At 40.0% G+C, this 13,073-nt stretch overlaps 1 protein-coding gene across 6 annotated transcripts in view; it reads right to left on the reverse strand.

Moving 5' to 3' along the window:
- ADAMTSL3 (ADAMTS like 3) overlaps window positions 1-13,073 on the reverse strand; it is a 381,778-nt gene that overhangs the window by 175,080 nt on the left and 193,625 nt on the right. For all 6 annotated transcript variants that reach the window (XR_003507318.1, XM_027520883.1, XM_027520878.1 and 3 more), the window contains exons 8-9: window positions 12,770-12,844; window positions 3,067-3,224 (exon numbers count right to left, since the gene is read on the reverse strand). Coding sequence is in view for 5 of the 6 variants with exons in the window: in XM_027520883.1 (XP_027376684.1) it covers window positions 3,067-3,224; window positions 12,770-12,844 (233 nt within the window). In the remaining variant the exon portion in view is untranslated. The remainder of the gene's footprint in view (window positions 1-3,066; window positions 3,225-12,769; window positions 12,845-13,073) is intronic.

A 13,073-nucleotide genomic window follows, 5' to 3' on the forward strand; every position in this document is an offset into this window, starting at 1 on the left:
AAAGAACAGACTCATTGGAAAAGATCCTGATGCTGGGAAAGACTGAAGGCAGGAGGAGAACGGGATGACAGAAGCTGAGGTGGTTGGATAGCATCATCGACTCGATGGACATGAGTTTGAGCAGACTCTGGGGAGTTGGTGACGGACAGGGAAGCCTGGTGTGCGGCAGTCCATGTGGTCGCAAAGATTCAGACGTGACTGAGCAACTGATCTGAACTGAACTGAACTGTGGGGTAGGCTGGTTTTCACATTCTCTCAGTTGAAGCCAGTTCTTCCTATTTTTTTTAAAGATCAGCTGTTGTTCTTAGTTGATTGGAATGGAAAGAGACACAATGAAATACAAGGTTGATCATCATCAGGGACCTCACACACATTCTTAACCTCCAACTCAAAGGAGAGCCATTACTTGATTGCCTCATAGGCCAAGGAGAGATGAATGGAAACAGAGTTTCCAATCTTAGTAACAACACAGGCTGGGTAGTACTACAGTGCTCTGACCAAAAAAAAAAAAAAGTAACCCATGGAAAAGGATATTTCCTAGAAACCCACAGAATTCGGACAACCTTGTAAGTCAGGGAAAACCATCAGAATTATTCTTGCTTCATCACAGCATCTCTGATTTGCCAAATTCTGTCCCACTAAGTATACCACATTCATGAAAGAAAATGGTTTTGGCATGGAAGTGAGGCTTTATTTATGCATGAGTCAGACAGTTGTGTGTAACACCCTCTTTGATGAATAATATATATTTTTTAAAAAACCTCTGTAGTCAAGAGAGATCAAAAGCTTTCCAGAAATTGAAGTTAAAACCCAGAATTGTTTATTAAATCTGAGAAAACTAGAACTCAAGAGACAGGAAAATAGAAGACTGAGTACAAGTTCAAACAGTGGCAACATGCTGCTAAAATGCATTCTATTAAGAGGTGAATACATAATTTGGACATAAAGGTGTAAAGTAATTTTTGAGTGTTGTTTTTCCATTGCTAAGTTGTGTCTGACATTTTTGTGATCCCATGCTCTCCAGGCCCCTCTGTCCATGGGATTTCCCAGGCAAGAATACTGGAAAGGGTTGCCATTTCCTTCTCCAGGAGATCTTCCCAACCCAGGGATCGAACCCATGTTTCCTGCATTGGCAGGTGGATTTTTTTTTTTAAAACACTTAGGCGACCAGGGGAAGCCCAATTTTAACTACACATATAACATATGACTGTATTTCTAAGAATTAAATTTTAGAATATTATAAGTAAAACTAAAATCACTCCCCCAAAACACTGATACCCTCTAAAATAGCCACTATTTCCTCAGTGTTTTCAGTTTGGAATATATCCTCTCAAATCTTAAAAAAATGTATATACACACAGACATACATATTTTCATATATGTACATGTGTGTGTATACAGACACACTCAAAGTAAATAGTTTAGATGTGTATGTGTGTTTATGCATGAGGTCAATAAACAACACATTTTCCATGTTAATACCTTCACCAAACAGCACCGTAAAATTTTAACCTTTGTGGCTATTTTTCTCATCCCATCACTGTACTAATGTTTCCTACTCGGTCAGAGGTCTCTAAATTGACTTTAGAGGAATATAGGTCTTCTGAGTAGGAATGAAAAGAGAATTTTTTAAGAGGGTATGTTTGTGTTTGTGTGTGTGGGTTTTACTACTTTAGCATCTAATGGGAAAACTTTAAGAGAAGCAACCCAAGTCCAGAATTTATGAACAACAATGGGTGAGAGAGAATAGAAGGAAAGAGAGATGACAGTTAGGGCTTCCCCAGAAGACTTTCCCAACGCTGCTGTCAAGGAACGATGTTGGGTTGACGCTTCAAGGGTCTGACACAAAAGTCACTTCAATGTCTAGAAATGGCAAGTGATGTCCCGGAGTGGCAACTTAAACGTCTATTATATGTCTATACCTTCAACGTCAGGATCACACAAGGGCCCAGTGTGGACCATGGCAAGTGAGGACGTGTGCCCTGAGGAGAAGGCAGCTGTTACCCAGCTGCAGCCAATTATCACCACGGTGGAACGCAAGCTGGTGGTCAGACCTTCCCATTTTTAAAGTGAAGCAGGGAAAAAAAGAACACTGGTATTATAATGTTAAAATCTCTTGATTTTTTTTAAAGGTTGACAATTTAAAACCCAAAGTTTCAAAACAACAAATCCACCCAGACTGACACTTGGCTGGTCACACTGGAGGCTGACTTTGCAAACAGGACAGCAGTTTGCAACTCTCCTCCAACTCCAAACATTTTTCTCTGCTGGTACAACCAATGCTTTGATGAAACTTTGACAATTTAACATAGAACAGTTCTTTAGAAGGCACTGGGTCTTCTCACAGATAAATATATTCCTGGCAATTGGAGCTCTTGTCTTTCTTCCCTTTCCATTTTGAATGAGTTTCCCAAAAGGGATAGATAGGACAAAACCATCCACTGAAACACCCCTTTCTGCATGTCTTAGGTATTTTTGGTTGTATCAGAAGAATTTCAGATTGTGTCACCTTGGAAATACATTGGCCACTGCATTTCACGTCCTCTGAGTGAAAGAAGATGCCCCCGATTTACCCGAGAGAGGGGACACAGAGCCCTGGTCACAGGAAAGAAGAGTTCTTGTGAGGGGACCTCGTGACAGGGGTCCAGACAAGTGCTCATGATGAGACATTACTGAGGAAACAGGAAAGGAAGGTAAGGGAGGGGCCTCTGTCTTCTCTGCTCTGCTTTGCAAGGAGAGCAACAGAAGAGTCATGGTTTAAGACATGGAGCATTTAACCACGGACCATTCTCACTGAACTCCATCCAGAGGTTTTAAACTGAACACAGCAACCAGAGACTACAAATTCAGAACAATCATTCCCTATAAAAATGAAGTTTGTTTCTTAACTATTAGGGTTGAGGAACAGAACCTTGAGAGAGTTGAATGATTTTTAAGAACTGACTGTCAAGGTGAAAATATTAATGACACATGCCCTCGCTGCCAACCAAACAAACTTGTTCTTTTTCAAATTCAAGATATGCTGGGCCCCTGATGCATGACATTTTATGAAGAGACTCGTCCTACCTTGAAGATGAAATCAGCCATCAGAGGTCCTGGAATCTTAAAGGTTTGCCTCTCTGAGCCCTTCTGAAATTCCACTGTTGTGTTTTCTACAACAAAAACTCCAGGGCTGTTAAAGCTGTGCTCTCCTTTGCTTCCTTGAAGTGTTTTTGATTCAATAACTAAAATTTAAAAATAAAGTTTTAATGAAAGTATCTTAAAAGCATTTCATTTCAAAAGATATTTTAATTTTAGTACATGTAATTGCATCTGATATCAACACAACATCAGTATATCCACTTGGTTTACAAACACTGATTCAAATTGGTGAAATAAATATAGAAGCTTTTTGTGTGTGCATGCTAAGTTGCTTTAGTAGTGTCTGACTCTGTGCAGCTCTATGGACTGTAGTCCACCAGGCTCCTCTGTCCATGGGATTCTCCAGGCAAGAATACTGAAGTTGGTTGCCATGCCCTCCTCCAGGGGATCTTTTTAGCTGTCTATAAAAAGGAGCAAACAAGATTGCTAGCTCCAGTAAGGTCTACTCAACTCTTTGAAGTCATAAAGGCAAGAAGAAAACTTCTCTCTATATTTACTTCGCTCTATATTTTTTCATGATGTAGTTATTACTTAAAGGTATGTTACTAATTTTCTCACCCCTTCAGATCATACGCCTAGACTTTACTAAACTACAATAAAATTTGAATTTGCTTTGAGATTTTTTTATTTTGAAATAATTATAGATTCACAGGAAGTTGCAAAAGTAGTGAAGAGGTCCTGTATACCTTTCAGTTTTACCCAATGGAATGGTTATATCTTATCCAATGATAATACAATATAAAAACTAGGAAACAGACACCAGTACAATGTATGCGTATAGTCCTGTGCGATTTTGTCACACATCACTACAACCAAAACACAGAACTATGATATCAGCACAAAGATCTCTCTCATGTGTCACCTCTTTAGTCACAGTGGCTTTTTTTTCAAAATTTATTTATTTTTTCCCCGTCACAAGGCATGCAGTATCTTAGTTCCACGACCAGGGACGGAACCCATGCTCCCTGCAGTGGAAACACAGAATCTCAACCACTGGATCATCAAGGACGTCCCTCCCATTGGCTTTTAAATGAATACTAGTTCTTTCGGATCTCTAAAAAAACACTGCTGATGGTTTAACCAAAATAACACTACTTTATTTAAATGATTTCTTTCTTTCCCTTTCCTTTTTTTTTTTTTTTCATTTTATAAATGTTCCCATACTTAGTGGAGCTGATTCACCTGCACTTCTGGCTCCAGCTCTACTCCTAACTCACTGCCTTGGCTTTTTATGGCCTATTTCTAAAATGAGGAGTCAGAGCAGACAATCTCCCAGATCCTCTTCTCTGAAATCTATACTTGACTCACTGGTATCCTGTGGTTCTTTAACCATCTCGAACAAAGGACACAACAGAACTACAACTCCATTCAATCTAATAAAAAGCAACAAAATGATCTGGTTTTAAGAGGCTGCAACCCACATGCTGCTGTGCTTTGGCAGTTTTTTTTTTTTTGCTGATTTCTCTCTGCCACTGGAATAGCTGCAGGAATTCAAGTGCCCTGGACAGACTGTGTAACAGGCATTAGGAGACATCCCTGATTATCCCTGACAGGCAGGCTGGGAACTTTTCTGGGAAAATTCAAAGACTGGACACAGGCTCCTTGATCTGCAGGAGTCATTAGCGGTCAAAGAATAATTCTGGCTACTCTCAGGCACACAAAACCCCAACCACTTTGGCCCTGATCTCCGTGACTGCAATAGATTTTTGGAAAGTGTGAGATTAAATTCATTTCCTAGTTCCAATGAAGATATAAAACTGAATGCTATAAAGCGAGTTGTCAGTAAAAATGAGATGGGGAAACTAGAGATGGTAAGAGGGCCCTACACTGGATGAATTAGACCTTGAAATTAAAGGAGGAAAAAATCATGAGCATTCAGGTAATATCAAAACATGATATAAAGTTGGGCAAAATCCATCACTACAAAGAAGAAGGCATACAAAACACCAAGTTTCTAGATGGAAATTGAGCCTGAAGGGACTTGATTAAATTCAAGTAGTGTCCGATGGATTCGGCGGCTGTGTTGGGGCAGTGATTGTTTTACCACTGAGCTGACCTTCTGCATCACAGCTTGCCAAGCTCCATCTGGTTGCAGAGTTATGGCTGCGGCGGTGGCGGGGAGGGGGGTGGGGGTCAGAATCTGGAAAGGCGATCTAGGGGGAAGGGAAGACCAACATGACATCTATCTTTTGAACCATTTCTTCATTTGGTTTTCATTGTTTTTAATGTTTATTTAATTATCTACTTGGGCTTCCCATGTGGTGCTAGTGGTAAAGAACCCGCTTGCCAATGCAGGAGATAAAAGAGACTTGTGTTCGATCTGATCCTTGGGTTGGGAAGATCCCCTAGAGGAGAGCATGGCAACCCACTCCAGTATTCTTGTCTGGAGAATCTGATGGACAGATGAGCATAGGGTCACAGAGTTGGACACAACTGAAGTGACTTAGCACACACACATGCAAGTATCTACTGCATTTTCTGCCTCCTTTAATTTTTTTTTCATGACATTTTGTTGTTCTTTTGTTTTCATTTATTTTTAGGCCATGCCATACAGCATATGGGACCTTAGTTCCCCAACCAGGGACTGAATCCATGGTCCCTGCATTGGTAATGCTGAGTCTTAACCACCAGACCACCAGAGAAGTCCTTGAGGTTTTGGTTTTTGATTCTGAGTCCATTCTATTAACTTCAATGGTGTCCAAGATCTTTAGTGATGAAGATGTGAGAATACAAGGTGCAAAACCAGTTTTCAAGTGCATGTGAATTACCCAAACTACTCCTCTCCTCCACTTCTCATAAAATATCTTTATTCCAATTATTTCAAAAGGTTTCCCACTCTCTGGGTCACAAACCCTGGCTGCATACACAGGAGGTCAAAAGCAGGTGCCCTGACATCAACTGCATGACTTGATTCAGAAATGGGTGGTCAATAAAGCTAAGGGAAGCACTCTGATGAAGCCACCTTTTGACGGTTTGTGGATCCCAACACTGCTGACACTTCGGATTAACAAGGCCACTGTGATGAATTCACAGTGAAGCAGAGGCCAGTGTTGTTCTTCAGAAGTCATCATTTTTATGGGGGATAAACTTGCTTCTCCTTAGTGCCTATGCCTCTTAAAAGTAATTGGCAGAAAGGGGTTTTTGAAAATCAACAATTCAGACAATGTGTTGATTTATGGATATGTTTTTTAAGTTGTTTTTTTTAATTAATTATTTATTTATTTAAATTGGAGGATAATTACAATCTTGTGATGGTTTTTGCCATATATCAACATGAATCAGCCGTAAGTAAATATGTGCCCCCCATCCTGAATCACCGCCCCCCACCTCCTCCCCACCCTATCCCTCCAGGCTGTCCCAGAGTGCCCTGGGTGCTTCACGTATCAAACCCACATTTGTCATCCATTCTACATGTGGCACTGTACAGGTTTCAGTGCTATTTTTTCAAATTAAGGTCCAACACCTGGTGAATGTGCTGCAGGCTTACACTGTGATGTGCAATCCACAGCTCATGAGAACTGCACTCACAGCCCTTCAATCCTCAGAGCTCTCAAGGACCCTCTGCATTCCTATAGTAGGACAGCTAGTGCTGGGTAAAGACCCCAGGAGATGTATAAATGCTCCCACACTGAGAAAGGCAGAGGATAACAGCCTCTTTTCCTGCTGCCACTGCTGCCTTCTTTCTCCTCTTCAGGCTTAAATGACTGGGGTTGCAGACAAGAGTCAAGGAAGAGATGCTATGCATAGTCAAATAGATGAAAGAGAAATATCCTATGATATCGCTTACATGAAATCTTAAAGAAAGATACAAACAAGCTTTGGCATTTGTTAGCTGGCTTAACAAAGACATATATTGGAAATCCCCTTATCCTCTGCTGCTTAATCTGAAGAACGAAGTTGTGTTGTCGTAAGAATAAATAAAATTACATACCAGGAAGAAAAAAAAGAGGATCAGAAACCAAGATGCTCTTTTATCCCCAAATCTTCACAACTCAAGTCTATAATAGTACCTTTACATATTTTGATCCATATTAGTTATTTTTAAAAGAAATGACTAGAAAGATGATGAATGCTCCTAACTGCTTTAGCTGAAAGGCCTGCCCTGAGAAGTATCAGTCCAGGCTTCTTTTGAAAGAGACAGGGTCATGCTAATTATCCCAAGAGGTCTCAAATTCTAAGAAGACCACAAAGTATTGTTAGGTAAACATGTAATGAGCATTTAGCATGGCTGCCTTGGTTATAAATACATCAAACTTATGCTTCGAGTTGTATTTTATAGTGTATGCACACTTTACTCAGCATCCATTTCCTTTGATGAGTCATTATGCTCAAGCTTATATTTATACGTCTCTATACAGTGAGTCCCCTAAATATAAACCTTCAAGTTGCAAACTTTCAGAGATCAGAATGTGTGTTCACATGTCCAATCAATAAGTTAGTTCACATGTCTGGCATACATCGTCAAATGTGTGCATCCTCTACAAGTGATCATGCTGTGTGCAAGTAGAGCAGTACAGCATCTTTATTTCAAGCCCAGGATGTCCAGAAGCAAGCATAAAATAGCAGTGATGTAGCTGGTACAGTGTAGTCAATTGTGTTAGTTGCGTACCTAGGGTAACTTTGTTGGACTTACAAAACACTCTTAGGATGGACCTTGTTTGTATGAAAGGAACTTACTGTATATGGTCATCAGACAGCATTTAGAGGACCAAAAAAAAAAAAAAAACAATTTTTATAATCAATAATGGAGGTTTTCAGTTTATGGCATCTTGCCTTCTCCAGTTTATTGCCAGTCAACATATTTCATGTTGAGGTTTTGATTCAATAAAATCCCTTTTGCAATAACCCTCTTATTATTTCCATTTTTGAAATTTTAGGGAAATCTGGAGCTGTGTGCTTGATATAATACTGAGGCCAAGCTTGCAAAAGGACTGGAAATTCAGGCTCTAATCACCTTGAGGCAATATGTAAGATGGATATTCTGTAATTAAGTTCCACAGCAAAGAGATTAACATGTTACTGAGTGTCCTCAGTTTTTAATGATGTAGCCTTTTGGAGGGTGGCACTTAATACAGATCTTAAAAAGAATGATTTATTACTGCAAAGTCAGCTTGATTTCAGGACTATATCTTTGGAATAAAATTAAGAAAACACTTGTACAAATCAAGAAAATAAAGCCACATCTACATTAAGATGTTAAGAAATGCTAACTAATTCCTTTGTAGATGAAGCCAGTTCAGTCTCTTCACTGGCAGAGAAAGGCAACTTTCAGAAACACTTCTGAGCCAGTTTTGAGAATATTCAGACGGAGAAATACTCCAAGCAAGAGATCTTACCACCTTTGGAGAAATGGGAATATTTTTGAGCTCTGTTCTTGGGACAGTGCCAGTCTTGAGTATTAAAGTTATATTTAATATGCCAGAACAGGTATGTATATAAATGAGTATTTTACCTCAAAGTATTTATCTTTACTAAACCTGTTTACTGCCTACTTATTCTGTTTTTTGAGCTTATTAAGCTCTCTTTAGAGATGAATTTTAAAGAACTGTCTTTAGTATCATGAGAAAATCAGGCCCAGGCTTTGCATATTTTTATTTTCTAAAATATCTTATTGATATGCTGTAAAATTCACATGCCATAAAATTCACTCATTTAAAATATAGTTTTGTGGTTTCAGCATATTCACAGAATTGTGAAACCATCACCACAATCTAAGTTTAGAACATTTTTGACACCAGTTCTCCAAAGAAACCCCATATCCATTAACAGTCCCCAGACCTGCCACCAACCCAACTCACCCTCGCCCTACGCAAGTGCCAACCAACTTTCTGTCTCCTTAGATTTGCTTACACTGGACACTTTATATAAAGACAATCATATAGTAATAATACGTGGCCTTTTTGTGACTGACTTCTTTCACTTAGCACAATGTTTTCAAATATCGTATCTATTGTAGCAGGCTTCCCGTGGCGTTAGTCATAAAGAACTTGCCTGCCAATGCAGGAGATATAAGAGACTTGGGTTCCATTTTTAAGTAGGGAAGTTCCTCTGGAGTAGGAAATGGTAGCCCACTCCAGTATTCTTGCCTGGAGAATCCCATGCACAGAGGAGCCTGGTAGGCTACAGTCCACAGGGTCACAAAGACTAGAACATGACTGAGCACAGAAACATCTATTGTAGCACATGTCAGGGACTTCATTCTTTGTTATAGTCAAATAATATTCTACATACGCCACATTTTATTTACCCATTCATCTGTTAATGGATATCTGGGCTGTTTTCACATCTTGGCTATTATGAATTATACTGCTATGAATATCCAAGCTAGGCTTCAGCAATACGTGAACAGTGAACTTCCAGATGTTCAAGCTGGTTTTAGAAAAGGCAGAGGAAGCAGAGATCAAATTGCCAACATCCGCTGGATCATCAAAAAAGCAAGAGAGTTCCAGAAAAACATCTATTTCTGCCTTATTGACTATGCCAAAGCCTTTGACTGTATGGATCACAATAAACTGTGGAAAATTCTGAAAGAGATGGGAATACCAGACCATCTGACCTGCCTCTTGAGAAACCTATATACAGGTCAGGAAGCAACAGTTAGAACTGGACATGGAACAACAGACTAGTTCCAAATAGGAAAAGGAGTATGTCAAGGCTGTATATTGTCACCCTGCTTATTTAACTTCTATGCAGAGTACATCATGAGAAATGCTGGTCTGGAAGAAGCACAAGCTGGAATCAAGATTTCCAGTAGAAATATCAATAACCTCAGATATGCAGATGACACCACCCTTATGGCAGAAAGTGAAGAGGAACTAAAAAACCTCTTGATAAAAGTGCAAGAGGAGAGTGAAAAAGTTGGCTTAAAGCTCAACATTCAGAAAACTAAGATCATGGCATCCGGTCCCACCACTTCATGGGAAATAGATGGGGAAACAGTGGAAACAGTGTCAGACTTTATTTTTTCTGGGCTCCAAAATCACTGCAGATGGTGACTGCAGCCATGAAATTAAAAGACGCTTACTCCTTGGAAGGAAAGTTATGACAAATCTAGATAGCATATTCAAAAGCAGAGACATTACTTTGCCAACAAAGGTCCATCTAGTCAAGGCTCTGGTTTTTCCTGTGGTCATGTATGGATGTGAGAGTTGGACTGTGAAGAAGGCTGAGCACTGAAGAATTGATGCTTTGAACTGTGGTGTTGGAGAAGACTCTTGAGAGTCCCTTGGACTGAAAGGAGATCCAACCAGTCCATTCTGAAGGAGATCAGCCCTGGGATTTCTTTGGAAGGACTGATGCTAAAGCTGAAACTCCAGTACTTTGGCCACCTCATGCGAAGAGTTGACTCATTGGAAAAGACTCTGATGCTGGGAGGGATTGGGGGCAGGAGGAGAAGGGGACGACAGAGGATGAGATGGCTGGATGGCATCACTGACTCGATGGACATGAATTTGGGTAAACTCTGGGAGTTGGTGATGGACAGGGAGGCCCGGCGTGCTGCAATTCATGGGGTCGCAAAGAGTCGGACACGACTGAGCGACTGAATTGAACTGAATATTTAGTACTTAATAGTTTTGAACCAAAATGTTATTTTACAACGTGATCATTCAAATCACTCACAGAATTTGGATCTAAATGATTTTCCCCTGTTTTCAAACATCAAGTTGGCGTTTACAAGGATGAAGATTTATTCTCATTGAGTTGTGGGCTGGGACTCCCCTGGTGGCCCAGTGGCTAAGACTCTGTGCTCCCAATGCAGGGGCTCGGGTTCCATCCCTGGTCAGGGAACTAGATCCCACATGCCACAATTGAAGATCCTACGTGCCACAACTAAGACCTAGCACAGCCAAATAAACTTTAAAAAAGAAAGAGCTCTGGTGGGCTTTAAGCCATTTTCAGAAGAAGTCTTAAAAGATGTTTTGATGCATCATTCTAGAGAAAGCCTTGAGTGAACTGATCATTATATGGTTTTAAACATTTTAATATTTTAAATAGATCAGTCACACTTTTTTAGTCATAATTCATACAATAAAGTAGGGTTAAAAAAAGACTTTCCAATAATGGCTCACTCTCACTGTCCTAAACATATTCTCTTCCTTCCCTATTTAGGCCATAATGTACTATGGAATTTCTTTTTTTTTTTTTAATTTTTAATCTATATCCTTGGTGACGAACACATTTTGATATAAACATTCCTCAAAGGACATTGCTGGTTAGAACATCAGTATTGAATCTAAAGTATACAAACATATACACACACATGCACATACACACTTGAAAGCTACAGAAAATGTACAATGCTGTGGCCCTGAGACATTCTTACAACTTGAAAATCTAAGATGGTGGCTCAGGAGAAACAAAAGGGCAAACTATGCAGCATTTTAATCCCGTGGACCTTGATTTGTGTGGTTTTAAAATAGCTATATTTATAACTACTTAGTGTTTTGTACTTTTTACAGAAAGATAGAGCTGAACACAGTGAGCTTCTTCAAGGCCAGGGACCCAGTCTTGGCAGAGACTCAACTTCCCCAGAAAAAGACTAAGAAAGTCCTTCGCATGGCCACAGGAAACCCTGGGAGGGAACTATACAAACTTCGGTATTCCCAGTTTCTTTGGGTCCTAAGAGACCAGAAAGGGCTCCCCTTGTAGCTCAATTGGTAAATCATCTGCCTGCAATGCAGGAGACACAGGTTTGATTCCTGGGTTGGGAAGATCCCCTGGAGAAGGAAATGGCAACCCACTCCAGTATTCCTGCCTGGAGAATCCCATGGACAGAGGAGCCTGGTGGGCTACAGTCCATGGGGTTGCAAGAGTTGGACACAACTTATCAACTAAACCACCACCGAGAGACCAGAAAAGCTAAGACAGAGGAGATGCCGTGTGACTTTGACCAAAGAAACATAAATCCCAACCCTTTATTGTTTCAAACTCTTAGGATTCTGGGAAACCAGTGTTTACTTTCAGTGCCCCCTAGATCTAGGCTGTAATGTGTTGTCCACAGAGCTTGTACTTGTCAGCTGTATTCACTGATGCAGCTCTGCGTTTTAAATTTTGTTTTGCTATTTTTTAATTCCAAACTGTTGAGATCTCCAGAAGACTCTTGAATCTAAGTTCACCCTCCACATAAAAAATAGTTCATTTCACATATAACTTGATTTCCTCTCCTGTGAGGGGATTAATCCCAAACTGGTATACTTCCCAGTAGGACATGAGAACCAAAAACTCAGGGTCATAGATCATTCCCTAGAGATATAGACTATTTCAGTGGGCGTGCTCAGTTGTGTCTGACTCTTTTGCGACCCCATGGACTGTAGCCCACCAGGCTCCTCTGTCCATGGGATTTCTCTGGCAAGAATACTAGAGTGGATTGCCATTCCCTTCTCCAGAGGATATTCCTGACCCAAGGATCAAACCCACATCTCCTGAGGCTCCTGCATTGGCAGGCGGATTCTTTACCACTGATCCACCTGGGAAGACCTAGACTATTCAAGGTGATAAGCAAAACCATTAAGATGTTGACCTCTTCATTAATACAAAGAAGTGTGTATATATATATACATACATACATTTTCTTTACTAAATAAGCTTTCAGAAAAGAAGAAAAGTGTTAAGATTAAATCTTGCTTACAGAGATGTGCAGGTCCTTTCACTGTAATTCTCACACTTCGACTTCCCAGAGGAACAGCAATTACATTTTCTTCCCCTAGGAAAGAACACAAGACAAATGTAATAAAACTTCTGCACTAAAGGCCCATTGAAATAAGCAACTCAATCAAAACTAAGGGCATGTATAAAGTGTTCTTAATTGTATTTCATTTCCATCTTCAGTCAGGAAATCTTCAGAAAACAGCTATTGTGTCTAAGGCATATTAATATATGCACATAATTTCATTTAAATATTGGGTTGGCCAAAACATTCATTTTTTTCTGTA

Source organism: Bos indicus x Bos taurus, chromosome 21 (assembly GCF_003369695.1).
Source record: "Bos indicus x Bos taurus breed Angus x Brahman F1 hybrid chromosome 21, Bos_hybrid_MaternalHap_v2.0, whole genome shotgun sequence".
NCBI lineage: Eukaryota > Metazoa > Chordata > Mammalia > Artiodactyla > Bovidae > Bos > Bos indicus x Bos taurus.